General features: G+C 44.6%; 1 protein-coding gene across 10 annotated transcripts in view; it reads left to right on the top strand.

Moving 5' to 3' along the window:
- The window catches only part of RANBP3 (RAN binding protein 3), a 100,081-nt gene that overhangs the window by 60,107 nt on the left and 21,792 nt on the right, over window positions 1-18,182 (top strand). For 5 of the 10 annotated variants that reach the window (XM_038771752.1, XM_038771746.1, XM_038771744.1 and 2 more), the window contains 5 exons: window positions 2,734-2,805; window positions 6,606-6,671; window positions 8,480-8,572; window positions 9,558-9,670; window positions 14,372-14,475. In XM_038771752.1, the coding sequence (XP_038627680.1) occupies window positions 2,734-2,805; window positions 6,606-6,671; window positions 8,480-8,572; window positions 9,558-9,670; window positions 14,372-14,475 (448 nt within the window). The remainder of the gene's footprint in view (window positions 1-2,733; window positions 2,806-6,605; window positions 6,672-8,479; window positions 8,573-9,557; window positions 9,671-14,371; window positions 14,476-18,182) is intronic. The other 5 variants (XM_038771753.1, XM_038771747.1, XM_038771745.1 and 2 more) reach the window with 4 other exon arrangements.

Here is an 18,182-nt window from a genome sequence, read left to right as displayed (position 1 = left end):
GCCTGGACACATGGCTCCCATTCCATGGCTTCAGAGAGGTTGTCGGTGTAGTCGGGGTGTGAATGGTGTATAATTTCTTTATGCTGCTCAGTGTTTAAGAATGGACAGGATGGGACTTGCTGGATTTTTGTATGGTACTTAAGCGCTTACTAGGTGCCAGGCACTGTACTAAGCGCTGGGGCGGATAGAAGCTAATCGAGTGGGACACAGTCCCTGTCCCACTCGGGGCTCACAGTCTTAATCCCCATTTTACAGATGAGGTAACTGAGGCACAGAGAAGCCACTTGACTTGTCCAAGGTCACACAACAGACAAGTGGCAGAGCCGGGATTAGAACCCAGGTTCTTCTGACTCCGAGGACTGTGCTCTTTCCACTAGACCACGCTGCTTCTCTTAGGCGGTCCTAGCTAGGTCAAATGAGCCTGACCAAAAAAGAAAAATTGCGTTTCCCTTGAAGCGCTCAAGATGCTCTAAATTAGTTAAGACCTTGTGGGCACTGCTACTGATAAACTCGTTCCTCTCATGTCCTTTCAGGACAGAGTTTGGCAGGGTTGTTTTGACTCTCTCCGGAGTCTTTCTGAATGTCAGAGCTCCAGACCGTTTCAGTTCAAGGATCTTGTATCATCCTGAAGCTGTCCACCAGAATTCTCTGGTGGCTGTCATGTACCACATCTACTATACTCTCCCCAGTGTTTAGTACAGTGCTCTGCACACAGCACTCCATAAATGCCATTGATTGGAGGCTTGGTTTAAGGCCCTTCTTTTCAGGTACATTAGATTAAAAAAAAAAAAACCCAAACACCCTCCCTCCCCTACCAAATCAAGCCACTGCTCTCTTGTCTGAGTTTCTTGTTGTTCCCATTCTGTTTGACTGCATTATTGCTATCCAACTCCTGTTACCAGCTCAGCGTGGAGCTTTTCATATGAGGGGGGTCTCTTTTCCCTTGTTGAAAAACAAACAGAATCTCAGTCAATTTACAGAGAAGTTTTCAGCAGTTGGAGAGTCACAGATGTATAAGTTGCATGTGCTTTCTTAAACCGTACCTTGGTTGCTTTCATGCTAAAATTTTGTCATTGTTACCCTGCAAATTTTGTCGTGCCTCGAAACCCCCTTTCCATCCACCATCTTTATTCCTTGTCACCCACCTGTTATTGACTTTCATCACTTTTTCCATAAGTGTGTAGCAGAGATGAGAAAGACACACATAGAGAGTCAAGTCGGTGATGGAGTGTCTATAGTTGCCAGAAATCTTTTGGTAGGCTATACTTTGGAGGACTGTATTTTTATAATATAGATACTTTCCTTGAAATATTGGCAGTTGCAAAATAATAATAATTATGCTATGTACCAAGTGCTTTTCCAAGCGCTGGGATAGATACCAGATTGTCAGTTTGGACACAATGCCTGTACCACATGGGGATCACAGTCTAGGTAGGAGGGAGTAGGATTTAATCCCCATTTTTACAGATGTGGAAACTAAGGCACAGAGAAGTCAAGTGACTTGCCCAAGGTCACGCAGCCGACAGGTGGCAGAGCCAGGATTAGAACCCAGATCCTCTGACTCTCAGTCCCGTGCTGTTTTCACTAGGCCATTCTGCTGCCAGTTAATTCCCGATTGTCCGTGCCCAGTGGTTAGAGGGAATGGCAGGAATTAATGCAGCTTCCAGAACTACTCATTTTAGCCAGTGGTTCTGACCTCCTTCCTCATCGGGCTTCTAACAGATAGAAAAGTAAGCATGGTAGGAGTTTCATCTTCATCTTCTCCCTTTCTCTGCCCACCCAGTAGGACTCCTGGAGTGAGCAAAGGTGAGCAGGATGTAGAAGCAAGATAAGAATGAAGAGTCCTCAAGGATGTACTTTATGGATAATTCACACCTGAATACACTGAAAGTTGGATGCAAGATGTAAAATCAAATTGAATAGTAGTCCTAAAGATATAACCCTGCAGGAGTGAGACACCACATTACAACGATTTTATTATAGGTGCTATATGTAGTACTGTAGGAGCAGGGAGGCATAGTGGATAGAGCACGGGCCTGAGACGACCTGGTTTCTAATTCCTCCTCCGCCACATGCATGCTGTGACCTTTAACTTCATTTTAATTTTGTCACTTAACTTTTTCGGTGCCGCAGTTGCCTCATTGTAAAAAGATTCGGTATCTTTTCTCCTTCCTACTCTTTTTTTTTATGGCATTTTGACAAGGGCTTACTATATGTCAGGTACTGTTCTAAGCACTGGGGTAGATAAAAAGTAATCAGGTTGGACACAGTCCACGTCCCACCTGGGGCTTAGTCTTAATCCCCATTTTACAGACTAGGGAACTGAGGCACCGAGAAGTGAAGTGACTTGCTCAAGGTCACACAGCAGACAAGTGGTGGAGCCGGGATTAGAACTCAGGTTCTTCCCACTCCCAGGCCCCTGCTCTGTCCACTAGGCCATGCTGCTGAATCCTGTGTGGGACAGGGACCGTGTCTGACCTGATTATTTTGTATCTTCCCTAGTGCTTAGAACAGTGTTTGACACATAGTAAGTGCTTAAATACCATTATTAGCCTAAATACAGTGTGTGTGATGGAGAATCTTCTTAATATCATTCACACATTTGTATATTATAAAAATGGACACTGCAGAGTGAAGGAAATAATCCCATGTGTGTCTGTCTCTCTCTCACTCATGCTCTTTTTTTTCCTCCTGCTTCTTACCTCTCCCCACCCCCCACCATCCTGATGACAGTAACAAAAAAAAATGTTTTTATGCCATCGACCCTCTGCGAGCTATCTGCAGGCAATTCAGACTCAGAACCAGGTGAGCTTCCTAATCTGTTTGCCCGTCTCAATCAGTAACTGATCAAACAGTGGCAGTTGATAACTGTAAAATTATAATCCGCAGAGTATGACTTCTTCTACAGTTCATTTTTGTCTGTTCATTGAATATTTTTCCAAACCATTTCCTTGAGGATTCAAACACTTCTGCCAGATTGGTTCCCCATCTTAATTTTCTGAAATGTAAAAGTGACAGCCCAAAATATGCTCGTGAAGAACCTGTGCATATGAATATTTTTTAAATCAGCCTCTGAAAAAAGAATCAATATTCTTTTTCAAAGCTGAGAAATTCTACCCTTAAAGAAACCCCACAAATCGCCTGATGGACCTACTTGAAATAATTCCCATGTATCTGAATTAGTGTCAAAAATGAATTACACAGTCCGTGTCTCCCAGTTCACGATCCTCATCCAAAAATGATACAAAAGTAATTTACACTTTCCTCCGAAGACCTTCTACATTAAGTCCCTGAATCTGATGCAGTTGGTGTTTAATGCCCCCCTCTAAACTGTAAGGTCCTTGAGGGCAGGGAATGTGTCTGTCAACTCTGTTGTGTTGTATTCTCCCAAGCACTTAGATTGTGTTGCTCTGTTCCCGTAATAATCAGTGGTGTTTATTGAGCACTTACTTTGGGCAGAGCACTATACCGTCTATGCTGGTGTGCTTATTGACTAGAATAATCACATTTTGGGCAACGTTTAAAAATAACTGACTATGATTAAAGGAAAGTATTCAGATACTCTGCAAACTAAACCAAAGTTTTCAACTCTAGAATATTAAAATTCACTCCTTGCCTGTTCCTGTTGATCAGTCCATCTGAGTACATCCCTCTTTGTAATTTCATCTAGTTGGAAAAAAGCAACTTGGTAGACTACAAGCATATACCGGAGACCTTCTCTTCCACCACCATCCCCCCTCAAAAAAAAACCCCCCAAAAAACAAACCTTCATTTTTTTTTTTTTTTGCAGTCATCATATATTGAGCTTTACAGTGTAAGTAGATTGCATCATTTAAATGCCTCTTTACTGGACCTACAGCATTAGCTTGTCTTGAATTTATTAAGCAGAATGTGTAAGATGCAAGCATCAGAACAGAAAATTAAGCCCGATCTACATTTTGCAATTAATGTTGATAACCTAGAGAAGTCTATTTTTGAATACACCCGTTTGTGCCAAGAACATGTGTTTTCAGTACACATTTTAACTAGAGTTAATAGGGAACACTCATCTAACAAGGCAAGCCTGTTTGGGGGCAGAGCTGCAGTGTCACAAGAAACTGCTTGGGCACAAGTACGTGTGTGCATTCGCCTATCAAAATGGGTGAGAGTTCTGCAGTATGAATTTTCCTTAACATAGGGCTTTACAAGTTATATCAGGGGCTATTTCTTAAAGCAGGATACTGAATTGATTCTCCTGAAAATAGTGTATGTTTGGCTCTTACTGTCAAGTCCTTTCCTATTCCCTCCTCAGGTGCCTAGCCTGTATACTTAATTCCTAATGTATCTCAGTGCTCATCAGTTTAGGATCTTGGAGTGAAATTGTCTGGTAGAGAGGATGATTTTGAGGGCCACTTGCATTAAAGGAAACCTCTGGGGAATAACCTTTTCTTTCTCTGCAGAAGAGTAAGATGGAAGGAAGTGTGAATTTTACAAGCACAGAGTCAGTAGATTTTACATTAAAACAAAAATTGCCAAAACTCTTTCCTTCCTATTCCATGAATGTCCCAACTGGTTCTTATAACTTGTTAACATTAAATGTTTTGCTTTTAAGCTATTTAGTATTTGAGACTCAACTTCCCTAGTTGAAGTTGCTTGGCAAAACCGTAATTGTTAATTGGGTGACATTTCGTTACCTCTGAAAGAGCAAGACCTGGATCCCTGTGGAAAGTTGTTTTGCCAAGGTGAGTTGCATAAGAATTTAATGCAGGTGCTTCCCTTTACATTTCTTTTCCATTTGAAATTTGGGGGCATTTTTTTTTTTTAAGGAGAAACAGATGGTGAACGGGAGTATGAGTGATGCTATTCCCTTGGCAGATAGGTCTAGGTCATTTAAAATCAGAAAAGACTCCTTGTCCTTTTCGAGACAGTTGTTCATATTTTTCTTGATTCTCCCATGCTGGGAAAATAATGTTGCTTTGAGCCAGTAGAATAAACAAGAAGGTAATGTCCCTTTCTGTTTTAGGCTCTTCCTTGATGTATCTTTGGATCAAAAAGCTTGGTATCAGATGGGTAACTCCAGCACAAACCAAGGCACAGTAGTGTCCTGGATTCAGACACTTTTAGTGTTTTGAGATCCTGATTAGGTTGAAAGGGGGTGTATATGTGTGTGTGTTTGTGTGTGTGTGTCCCATAATTTTATAATACACCCGTATAAGGAAAATTAGCATTTGTAGTCTTATTTTAAATAGTGTGGCTCCCCCTGGTTTTCTTCAACTACAGTTAGATGTCAGGGTTTGGCATGCCTAGAAGGTGCAGCCATTGGCTATCTGATCTAGAAAGAAGTCAAGGCCCCTGTGAAGCCCTTGTTTCCCCTGACAGAAAGCTTCTGCTTCCGTATTCTATAGACCTCAAATCCTGCTCTAAGTTTGGAGCTCAGCATACTGCCTAAGTAGACGGATTCTGAGGGTTAGGTGGGATGTGTTTTTTAAAGTGCTTCTGTCCAAAAGGATTCACTTTCTTTGCTAGATATATAATGATAGCCAGCTCCCCAAGAACCCGTTTTTGGATAGAACTCAATGGCAGAATTAGAGAGGATTCATTCGACCCCGCCTGGAAGTCTAGAATAGTGCCATGCGGCGTAGGAAGAAATGGTGTTAGACACAGCGTGAGTATCATGGGAGTTTCCCTCAACACTGTTAACGCCTGCTTTCTAGAACTTTCCTTACTGCTCACAATTCAAGTTCCTTTCAGTTCCTTCTTTGATGTCCTTAAACCTATAGCCTTCCCATTGAAAGTGGGATGGCTATGCACAAACCAACGTGTCCGGTACACATTTCCTTTCCTAGGCTAGCTTTCCATTCCCTGGTCCAAATGGAATGCAAATGACTAAAATTTATTCAGCACACACTCAGTTCCTCCAGAACGTGTGCTTTCATTATGCATTGTAATTAGAGAAGGATAGCAGAATTAGTTCTTTGGGCATTCTGTGCCTCTCTGGATACGGCATGATGCAGGGTTGGAAGAAATGATGGCCGTGTGCATGCACACGGCATCAGACCCCGGGGTGAGTACTGCAGTATGAGTTGTCCTTTACGCGGGGTTGTACAAGAGTACAAGCTCCGCATTTGGGAGAACCGGGTGTGCTTTTTTTTTTCCTTTTTTTTTTCTTTTTTTAAATCTTGCATTTGTTCACTTCTCCTGGATTCGCCAACCTCTGTTTAATTTTGATGAAGTCTCGATGAAAATCGTTGTAGTAACTGTTCTTGTGTCTCCTTTTTGGCCCCACCATCACCTAATTTAACATTGCCGGGGCAGCGTTTCACAAGAACCATCAACTTTTTGTGTAACTTCTTGCCGTTCCAATTTTCCCGGATTTTGAGTCCATCGTGCTGCAGAAGAATAATATATTTCAGAGAGGAGCGCTCCATTGGGGTTGGGAGAGTCGCACTATTTTGTGACATTTTTGTAAGCATTTCTGATCCCATCAAGGCATCGGAGAGGAAATGTGCACCACTCGGCCTTCTTTCATAGGGCCCAGAGTTTTGTTATCTCTGCCCAGCTTTAATTCCTGACTCAACCATCCAACTACAGGATCTACTTTCTTATGTTTTGTATTGTGCTTTTAGAAGAAAGGAGCAGCGGATTTCGACTGAAGCCTCCAACACTTATCCATGGTCAGGCGCCCAGTGCTGGTAGGTTCACCATTTTCTGAGGAGAAGAGGATTAAAGGACTGTTGCTCTTCTAGGGCCTTGCCTCCCAAAGAAGCCCCTTCAATGAACGCATCGCAGCCAGTGTGAACATCATTTTGGAAATTGTTCATCTTTTACAAACCGTCTTAGTGACTTGAACACAGCACTGGAAACCTTGAAGAATATCGATTGAGTTGAATGCCTAAGTATATTGAAAAAGAGAGATTATGTTGAGTGAGATTGATCCACCTTTTCGTGAGTCAAGGGAATGAGAATGTTTGCTTGATGAGAGTAGTGTAACTGTGATGGAAGCCTGGCTGTCTAGCCAAGTACACCCTATGACGCACCAGGGCCCCGGTTCCATGAAATCGATGTGGTTATATTATGGGGTATGTTCTCCCGTAGATGTACTTCTTAGAAATTAGGATCGATTCCAGACTTAACCCTGACATAACAGCCTAGTACTACAGGTGACTACAGTATAACCCTTGCCTCGTGTTCCCAGTGACTGTCCTGCTCTCTCCCCACACCCCGAGCTCACCCAGCACCCCCCAACAACTTATCTGGTCCAGCGTTATCTCTTTTTTTAACTTAAATTTTAACCTTAGTGGCAACACCCTCTTACTGCCCAGTTGCTGTGCCTCCTAGGCCAAAGGAGTGAATTGGGGTAGGGGGCAGATGGCGGACAACTGGGAGGTGACCATTGCCTCCTCTCCTTCCCACTCCTCTCCCAGACCAGCTCTTTTCGTGGCCTTGAGCAGGGTGGGAAACTGGGAAAGGGAAGGTTTAAGGGACAGGTTAATGGAGCGAGCAGCTGCTCCTAAGGCTAATATTAAAGATAAAAATATTCAAAACAAGCCAGGCTTGTTTCAGAGGGGAACAATGCAGAGGCTTAATTAGAAAATATAAATATATATATATATGTATATCTACGTGCATGCACACAGATAGCTAGATATATGTAGACACAAAGCTGCAGGAGGAGGGAGAGGGATTTCCATATCTACAGGGTGAGTGTTAGGTTGGAGGTGCCTGGATGTACGCTGAGGTAAGTTGTCATACTCGGTTTTGTCACCAGATAGATTTTATTTCAGAGTAGTTGAAAACCAGGGTGTGCCTGTACAGTGCCCACCCAAATTGGTCGGTTGTGAGCAAAGAGGGCGAAGTGCTCAAAAGTCGGTATTTTTGTTACGATTAACAAACGTTGCGATTAATGTTTTCTTAGGAAACAACAAAGCCAACACTAAGAGTGAAACTGTGTGAAAAAATAACTTCTGCCACCTTAGTTCTGGCCCTTTTTTGCTTCTTTGGGGTGTTTCTTGTTTTGATGCTTTGCCAAGGTGATACTGTGGTCTCAAGTTTGTTTTAATTGCAGTAGGAATTCTGATGCCTCATGGATTTCTTTGCATATACTTGCACCATTGTCACAGTTGACTTTTGAAGTTTACTAATAGATTTTTTTCAGTAGGTCAGTTTGACTCTGGAATCACTGTGAATAGAGCACATGCTGGATTTCCTTGTATGATTCTTTCAGAATCAATTTGGTGCCCGGAGCCGAGCAGAGTCAGGAAAACCCCTTCCTAAATGCATATAAGGATTTGGGAAAGTTGTCAGGAAGCATGCAGGAAAGCTTGGTAAATGAGCTCTGATAGCTTTGAAAGTGAAGCATGCTCGGAATGGAATATAAAATGGAGTGTTAATAAGGAAAATGTCCAGTAGTTGCCTAGGAAATGAATTGTTTCAGTATTGAGTTGTGTGATGGGTGCCTCTCAAATCTGTGAGTTCTGGAAAAGGTTGCTTCCATTTTTAGGTCTCCCAAGCCAGAAACCTAAGGAGCAACAGAGGAGTGTGCTGCGCCCTGCAGTATTACAAGCCCCACAGCCAAAGGCTCTCTCACAGACAGGTAAATGGCTTTTCCCTTTAATGTTTTTGTGATACGAGAAGGAAAGCTGGCATAGGTGTCCCTGAAGCCATTTTTCAGAGTTGCTTTGTGTTGTCACACAATTTGCTCTATGTTAACTGCTACCTCCCCACCCCACCAATCCTGTTAGCAGTTTTTCTAATCATCTCTGTTTAAAAAGACCTAGAAATCTTTGTATGGTAAAAGTGAGACGCTTGAGTACACTATGGTGGTGTTTTAGATAAGGGGCCGTTTGGGAACAGGTGAAGTAGCCACTATTGGGTTCAAGAGGCCAACTTCAACCAACCCCTGAAATTTAGTTATTTATATCAATGTATGTTTCCCCCTCTAGACTGTAAGCTTGTTCGTTATGGGTAGGGAACATGTTCTGTTTATTGTTATATTTTACTCTCCCAAGCGCTTTGTACAGTGTTTTGCATACAGTAAGCACTCAATAAATCCGATTGCACGAATGGACGAACCCTTGAAAGGTGGAGAGTTTTCACAATCGTCCACCCCAGATGTGATTCCTACTTAAGCTACAAACATTCCCTCCCCCAGCCCTAGCCTCCAGGAAAACAGGCTTTTGTTTCCCATTGTAAGCCCAGACTCGATTACTGCGTTGCTCAGTAGGGTGTTTTCGGGGCGTTGCTCAAACTGATACTAAGATTTCATTCATTGGATCGTGCCATTGATCATAGAAAGTGTTGAAGTTGCAGTAGGTTTGCCTTAAAGTATTTACACAGTGAGTGAACATTTCATGGATATCCTAAACTTCTGAGGATTTTTATCAGTCATCTAAACAATTTTGAGTCTTAACTGCCTCTGGATGATGCGTGCAAAGAAAATCTAGAAGATAGTTGCTGTCTTGATTTTCACCCTGTTGAAAAGATAGTTTTGAAGTAAGCAACTGACACCTGCCACTTTTCATGTTATTGGACCTCCACATACAATCTAGAGTTCAAAACTGTTGTAATTCTTGTTACAGTTCCAAGTAGTGGCACCAATGGTGTTAATGTATCATCAGAACCTGCTGGGGCAGCCACATCTGAATCACTAAATAATACCGCAATGAGAAGTCCCTCTGACTCTAATGACAAGGTGAGTTTTAGAAAGATCTGGCAATCCAAAGGGGGGGTTGGGGGGTGGTGTGTGTGTGTGTGTGTGCATGCTAGCACCAACCTGAAAATAGTTAATTTGTGTTCTCTCTTCCCGTTCTATACCTCTGTAGTGCATTTTGGTAATTTGAGTAATCCACGGAGTTTTGTTCCATGCTGCGCTTTTGCATTTTCCATCCACAGGGTCGTGCACAGTTTGGTTGTGCCCTCTTGGTGTGATGCTCTCTCTGTAGTCTTCCATCCTGACTCCGTAACCATATTCTAACTGATGGATATATACATATATATATATGTATATATACCAGGATGATCCGTCTTCTGCCGACTCCCAGCTGTTATTCTACGTTGAAGTTTGGTTTCATTGTGTTTTTTTAAAGCTGTTCTTCTGTATGCCTGTTTATGATTGCCACATTTCAGATCTTTGAGTTTACAACTCTTGTTCATTTTCACATTGCACACCTGGCGAAGGTGTGTTGTGATAAACCAAAGTGTAGTGAGCCATCCAATACGGGCAGACGGGCTGCCTACCAAGACCACGTTTTTTGTTATTCTGTCTTCCTGTTTGCCATTTAGTATTGCATGTAGGTAGGTGCCTTTGGTGAAACTGTTCTAGGTGCTGGATGTGGCGTATGTGGTAGGTCCAGGTCTCACAGCCATAAGGAAAGTTTCCACTACCTACTCCTCAAGACCTTTAATTTGGTCTGATCCCTGATGCCATGTTGGTGCCCCATTCTCTCAGTGTCCCAAAGACTTGCTGACCTTCTTGATTTGATTTTTCTACCTCCTCTATCCCGACGTCATTGGACAGTGTGCTGCCTAGGTAGCAGAATTCAGTGTCAGCGTACATCTGTCCCAGGTGAAGATCCTTGAATAAAGGGTTTTCCAGGTAAGGGCTGGAACGTAGCTCAGTCGTCCGACTGATTGTCAGTCCGTTGTGTTTTGCTGGTTCTGAGAAGCAGTTCTTGGTCATCTGCATGTATTCTTGCGTGCTTGCTTCCAGAACATAGTCGTCAGCATGGAGGAGTGATTCAGTGGCACTCCCAGCCTGTTGGGTTGAAAAAGTTTCCAACAGAGGATTGAGATGATATTCTGACGTTCACTTCCAGAACCCTTGTTGTGTCCTCTAATATGGCTGTGTGAAATAGGTTGAATATGGCTGGATGTACTACACGGCCCTTCTTTACTCCGTTGGTCTCCCCCAAAGTCCGACCCACACCTCACTGCGGTGGGGGGGTGTAACAGCTAGAAGTAGGGGAGTGCCTGCTAGAGCTATACCGTCAGTGGTGAAGGTTTTGGACCGAAGGACCACCCAGGGCGTTCTGCAAAGTGGACAGGCTCAGCAGGAATCCTGAAAATAGCTGGCTAACGTGGGCGGCAAAGACTGCAGCAGCTGCTAGTTCGTGGCACTACAGCACAGCGTTGGCACTACGCTGCGGTCGCTTCAGCTGTAAAAGGGTCCTACACGTCAAAAGGAACTTTGCGTGCCCTTCGTGATGTGCCCACCCTCCTACTCGTTGCTCTCTGTGCCCCAGCGAGAACGCGACTGGGCAGGGGATGAGAGCGGGCACGTAGCGCCGGGAAAAACACCCTCACTTGAATCCCTTCGCCCAGGCTCTCAGCTCTGAGATCTTCTAAAGGAGCGAGGCTCCCCCCCCACCGCCCCCGACATTTTCCACAGGAGAGTCCATTACCCCGTTGGAGATTGGAGGTGGGGGGAGGATCAGGCAGATTAGTGCAACCAACCAGATAATCGATAAGTAAATTGCACTGGATTGAAAAAGCAGGCCAAAGCCAAGCCAGTCCTCTGGACTCTATAAACTCATTGTGGGCAGGGAACGTGTTTCTATATTGTACTCTTCCCAAACGCTCAGTACAGTGCTCTGTGCACAGGAAGCGCTCAATAAAAATGACAGTCTGACCTGAGATGCAAGGTGCTGCTTTCAGTAGCCAAACCGAGGTCTTCCCTCCGCTCCATGCACTTCCGAAGAACATGGACGGCCCCCTGCACGCCACTTCAGCGTCACCGAAGGGAAGAGCCGGCGACGGCCCTTGGGCAGTCTCTCTAATACATCTTCCCCCATTGAGGATGATTCCCTACAAAGAATAGTTAACTTGCTCACATGAAGACATAACTGTGATTTCTAACACCTAGTGAAGTCACCCCGATTAGACCCATGAAGAATGACAAAATTCCGGCAACTGATGGCCCAGTACCAAGATCTCTGAGTAGTGAGGGACTATTACTTCATCGCTTGAATTAGGGGACTGCAACCCTGACTCTTAAGACTGGATGGGGCTGGGCTTTCCAACCCACTGCTTTGTTGAAGGACAGAGAGGGCTGTATACTGGGGTGAGTCCCACAGTTGGCTTCAAAACACCTCAGTTCAACTTTCAAAACGAGTTGGAAATGTCATGGCAAGCAGTCCCACAGCGAGCGTCTCTCTTTCTGGCCGTTCCAGTTAAAGACAAGGCGGGCACAAGGGTGCTGCAAAGAGACCTGTTTCAGCGGGCCTGAATGATGCAAGAAGGTTAAAAAGAAAACATGTAGATTAAATAAAAGGATTTTTAAATCAGTGCTCTTCACCTAAGATTAAGTTTTGCTTCTCTTTTTAGGACAAGGCAGTGAGGTCTAGTGGATAGAGCCCGGGCCTGAGAGTCAGAAGGACCTGGGTTCTAATCCCAGTTCCACCACTTGTCTGCTGTGTGACCTTGGGCGAGTCACTTTCTGTGCCTCAGTTCCCCCATCTGTAAAATGGGAATTAGGACTGTGAGTCCCATGTGGAACATGGACTGCATCCAACCAGATTAGCTTGTATTTTTCCCAGCATTTACTACGGTGCCTAGCACATTGCAAGTGCTTAACAGTTACCATTAAAAAAAAAAAAGTCCAAGAAAAGTGAGTCTAGCGATACTTCAAAGGATGAAATTGTGAGGTTGGGAGGTGACGGGAGGAGGGGAGAGAAATAATGAATAAAATTCCCAAAATATATACTTGAGCAAAATTTGAGGGATGGAATTCAAGTATCTAAATAGAGCACTCAAACTGGCATGAGCTGTTGACCGATGAAATGGCATTACTCCCCACGCCAAGCTCAACAAAGGGAGAAACATTTTTGAGTGTGATCACCTTTTTTTAAAGAGAAATATCTTGGGCCTAAACTGGATGTGGCAGTCCTGAAGCATCTGATCAGCCCATTGGCATACCTCTCCTTGTTGGTTGATAAAGTCTGATGGATGAAGCTAGCCTTTAAGTGCGAGGCATGCTCTGAGTTCTCTTCTGCAGAATACCTTCAGCCAAAGCAGCATCTGGCTTTCAGTATCCATGCTGTGCCTTTGAACGTACTCTGTTATAGTAAATATCCACTGAATCTAGCGTGAGTATTGAGATGTTCCTTAAAGAGCAGTAATGAAGAAAAAGTCTTTGGAATTTACTTTCTTGTACGGGTATCCCCTTTTATATGAAAAGATGGGAAGAGGATCATGGTTTAATGCTTCGTACCATGGCAAGTCATTCCTGCTTTGTTACCGTATGTCAAACAGCACTCCCTCTTCAGAGGTAAAAATATGGAGTGAACTGACTCATATCAGAAAGTTTAGTATTATTATTCAACAGCTGTTTAATATTCCAGCTGTGAGAGAAGAAATCAGTTATGGCAGAGGATTCACTATCAGTAGAAAAATTATGTATTTTCTATATTGGCATGATGTTATGAAAGATAGTTAGCACTCTACCTCTCTCCGGTAGCTGAAAAAATTCTGTGTGATTGACATCCCTTTTACTAACAAGCTCTTTTGCCGGGGAGGGGGGTGGGGTGGGGGAGGCGAGCCTTGAAAGCTTGGGAGGTGATGATGAAATTTGCCAGGAATTCCATTTTTCATAAAATATAAGTCCCAGAAGCAAGCTAATAAATGCATCAAATGTTTTTACACGATCACAGTAATTTGTCCTGAATATCGAATTTGTCTGGGACTAGGTGGTTTTGGGTTATTTGTTGCTGCTGTTAGCGGCAATCTGGTCTGATGGCTGTCCTTATAGCCTGCCATTTCTCCTAACTGTAATTTATTTTTCAATGTCTGTCTCTCCTTCTGACCTGTAAGCTCCTGTATGGGCAGAAATCACATCTACCAAGTTCTTTGTGAGGAAGGATCGTGTCTACCATCTCTGTCATTGTACTCTTCCAAGTGCTTTGCTCAGTGCTCTGCATAAAGTAAAAACCTAATAAATAGAATTGAAACTAGAAAGTAGATGAGGAGTCCAGAAGCCAGAGCTGTTTCTGGCTAGGCCACTCGATGACTAAATTTCAGTCTCTGCTCCTTCCCTCACAGAGTCTTTGTGAGGATTTGCTGAATTTTCCAAATGAGACACTACTCTAGGGCTTCAATCTCCTTGGAGGTATGCACCATATGAAGTTAGATTGCTGTTATTGCATTTGAGAGTCTCCATTTGATTTTGCTGCTCTGTTCTGAGAAGCCCAGACCTTTAAAGTATTTTAGAAATGGTTTCTCTTTTTACCTTTTTATCCATTCTTAATTAATGTAATGATTAATGTACGTAGTATAGAATCGGCTAGACTCCAAACCAACAACTTACTTAGGAAATCTGTTTCTCAGAGTTCTGGCAAACTAGTGTTATTGGTGGCATATCATTCATTATGTATATATAATTTGGATTTCTGTTTTTCAGTTGGGAAGTGAAAATAATGAAACAGCTGATATTCAGAATGCTGGTCATCTGAGTACAGAAACACCATCTGCAACCAATTATTTCCTACAGTACATCAGTCCCAGGTGAGATGCTATAATTTAATATCAATTTGCTATAGGCTAATAATCTAATTAAAGGTAGTTTAATCTACCAGACTGTTACCTCAGAAATCCAAGAGAACTTTTTTTGATGAGGGGGATGATAACATACACATGCACTTGCTGGTAATGAACCTAGATGGCTTTAAAGAAGATGGGTACCAATACTCGGTTGCCAAAGTGTATAACCTGGAAACGGTTCACTAAGCAAGGCAGGGCAAGAACACTGAGTTCTTTGCAGCACTGTTTTTGTTCCGTACAACAACCGTGCTGCTCCTTTGGTCACAGGAATCAAAGGGGAGCCGTGTTTCGTCTGCAAGTTCTTTAGAAGAAGCCGACAGTTGTTGGCCAAAGAGCTCTGGTCGGATCACATTGCATAGCAGACACTTAAAAAAAATTCCCATCACTCCTAAGTGCAGAAATGCTACCAGATAGAAGGGAATCCACTCCATTCTCCTGCAACATCGGAGTTACTTTCTTGACCGATCCCACGATCGGAAAACTTGAGTTTTGAGACACTGCGTCCATATGCGCGCAACTGTTTCTTCCTCCACTTTCTGGTATCCAGATTGATGGGTGCAGTCAGAAGAACGTTTCCCAACTTCCCGACAGCATCCTATCGAAAAGCCATAGTGAAAACACCTATTATAGGTATACTGGCCTGTGCGCTCAGTTCTGCTGTACAGCGGGTTTTGGCCCCACGGTTTGGCTGGGCCCCTGGTTTGGAGTTAGGGAACGCTTGGCCGGCAGAATGCCGCGGGGTGGGAAGAAACCGTTTGTGCCAACTTGGGTGTGTCCGTAGCGTCAGACTTACGGCTACGGCTTTTCCTCCTCAACGTGGCATTTACGACCCCTGTGTTGTAGGAGAACCGAGTATATTGCCTTCCTTCCTCTAGGGACTGAGAAGATTCAGATGGGGTATAAAAAGGTTTATGAAGTATTGGCTTGTCATGAGTAGTGACTATAATCATTGGCTTTATGTAGTGTCTAGTTCCTGGCTTTATAGACCTTTTGAGTCCGTTTATTGCTCCTAACAGTCTTGGGACAGTAGAAGACTAGTAATATCATCCCCGCTTTACATATGAGAAGCCTGAGTTAGAGACCCCTGTAATGGTGGGCGAGGGACACACCAGATGATCACTCTGGTAGCCGCTCCCAGATCCCCCCTCCCCAAATCCCGGACGCCTCCTTGTGCAGCTCAAGGGGACGATTCCCTAACTAGCAGGCAGCCTGTCCAGAAAGAGGTCGAGCTCTGCCCCTCCCGGGTTCCCAGGAAGGAGGGATTCTTTCTCCCTTCCAGTTTCCCTCCTGTGCTGTGAAGACCTTGGAGACACCCTTCAGGTAAGCTATCGACCTGGGCTGGTGGAGGGTGTTAGACTCTCCCCCTACCCCCCCCACCCCATTGGCCCGACCGAGAGGGTTTCCGTTGCCTGAAAGCTTTGGAGTGCTGTCCCCTTTCATCCACCCCCATCCCTTAAGGTAGATGGGGAAGGGAGTTCCCTAGTTAACTGTCTGCCTGGGCCCGGTCAGCCACCCTCTCTGCTTCTTATTGGTCTTGGGGGAACTTTTTCCATAAAGGGGTTTTCCTGTGTTTACATTTGGCGCCTCGTGTCCCAAGTGGATGGCGGCGAAGCCTTGGCTGCTGTTGGTTTGTTTTTCCTCCCAAGTCAAGCTTCTGGCTTCGTTGTCCCTGGGGACAGCACTCTGGATGGCCATCAGGGTTTCCCCCACATGTTGAATCAGAGCCTCTTCCCCGGAAGACAGAAGTCAGAAACCGGTCGAGTGCAGGCGATGCCCCCCAAGTTCTTCGCTAGCCATTCAGCTGTAGGGATTTGCCTGGAACACGACTAGCAAGACTAGTTAAGCTGTTGGCTGGAGGCCCCCAAAGAGGATAAGGATGAAATGGCTCGTTAACCGTGCTTGTCTTTGTAACGAATGGGGTCTCCACCCACCCGCATCAGGGGTTGGGCAGTCACCATACCAGCCCTGACCAGTGTCTCCGTTGGAGTCTCCATTCAGTTCATCAGCCACTATTTGAATGTGGCCTGTAGGGAGAGAGCGCTGTTTTGGTCGGTCTGTCTCGCAGCACCTGCTTCAGTGGTGTCAGTCCCACCACCTCTCTGGGACTGACCAATCTGTGGTATTTATTCAACACCTCCTGGGTGCAGGGCACTGGGATGGATTAAACACTTGGGAGAGTGCAATAGAAGTAGAAGACTTGATCCCTGCCCCTGAGGAGCTGACAGTCTAACTGGGACCAGCTATGGAATCGCCAAAAGTGACCATCTGGCATGTCCCTGATTCTACTTTGGAGAAGCAAAGGTTATTGACCATAACCTGAGTTCTCTGAAAGAGTGTGAACAAGCCAGATGATCCCCCCCCCCCCCCCCCGCCCTCCTCCCCTCTTTTGAGGGCGGTTCCTTTTTTCTCTTTGTGCTCTCTTCGGCAGGGCTCTGGCTCTGTCGGGAAACTGGAGGGGAGAAGGGGCCCTGCCTCCCTGGGAACATGGGAGGGGCAGAGCCTGACCTGTTTCTGGCCAGGCTGCCTGCTATCTAGAGAGGCGTCCCCTTGAGCTTTACAAGGACGAGTCCGGGGGTATCCGGGAGCGGCTACCAGAGTGATCATCTGGCATATCCACACGGCTCCGGAGAACTTGGGTTACGGTAAGTGACTGCTGCTTTTGGCAATTCAAAGTGGGGCCGACAAGCTCGTGTCCCAATCTGTGTGAGCCTTACAGTCCACAGTACCGCTTTTCCAGGCGAAGTGGATTCGGAGACGTCATCCACCCAAGGGGGTTCAGATTTTTTTTTCTTCAAGGCAGCACTTTACATAAATCTTACTCGCCATGCAGGCTGCTTTGAATCATTCTTACCTGGAAAATAGTCAGTATTTCCAAAGAATTCCCAGATCTCCAGGGCAGAGTGTGTGTAAATGATAATAGGTATTTTCCACAGGATAATTTTTGGTAGAGTGTAGACATAGCCCAGTTGACCTGATCAAGTTGTGTGGTAGCTGGGAGTACAGTCCTGACTCCAAGGTTTCTAGCCAATCAAGCGTGTGATTTTCTTTTTCTTTCTTTTTTTCTTTTTCTTTTTTTTTTTTCTTTTTTAAATGGTCCTAATATTATCAGGATCGTTCCCAGGAATCCAATAGAATCATTATAGGATGGGATCAGATCTGATCCTGGCTGTTTTAGGACCGTGAGCGAGTCACTTAACTGCTCATTGCTTCATTTTTTCCCATCTGTAAAGTGGGGGGAAGATAGCTATTATTATTAATAATGATAATTGTGGTATTTAAGTGGTTACAATATGCAAAGCACAGAACTAAGTGCTGGGGTAGATGCCCGCTAATGAGATCAGACGCAGTCCCTGTCCATACGTGGGGCTAACAGTCTAAGTACAGGGGAGAACAGGTATCGAATCTCCTTTTTACAGATGAGGAAACTGAAGCCCAGAGAAGTTATGACTTGCCCAAGGTCACACAGCAGGCAAGTGGCGGTGCTGGGATTAGCAGCCAGGTCCTGCCCTCCCAACTTCTAATAAGATTGTGAGCCCCACATGGGACAGGCACAGTGGCTGATCTGATTATCTTCTCTGTGTCCCAGTGCTCAGCACAGTGTACTGGCACATAGTAAGCACATAACAAATACCACGATTATGATGCGCTGATAGAATATTGGAGGTGAGGGT

The sequence above is a fragment of the Tachyglossus aculeatus genome, chromosome X1, assembly GCF_015852505.1.
Source record: "Tachyglossus aculeatus isolate mTacAcu1 chromosome X1, mTacAcu1.pri, whole genome shotgun sequence".
NCBI classification, from domain to species: domain Eukaryota; kingdom Metazoa; phylum Chordata; class Mammalia; order Monotremata; family Tachyglossidae; genus Tachyglossus; species Tachyglossus aculeatus.
Note: the sequence above shows the minus strand (reverse complement) of the source record. Positions and strands in the feature narration are given on the sequence as shown.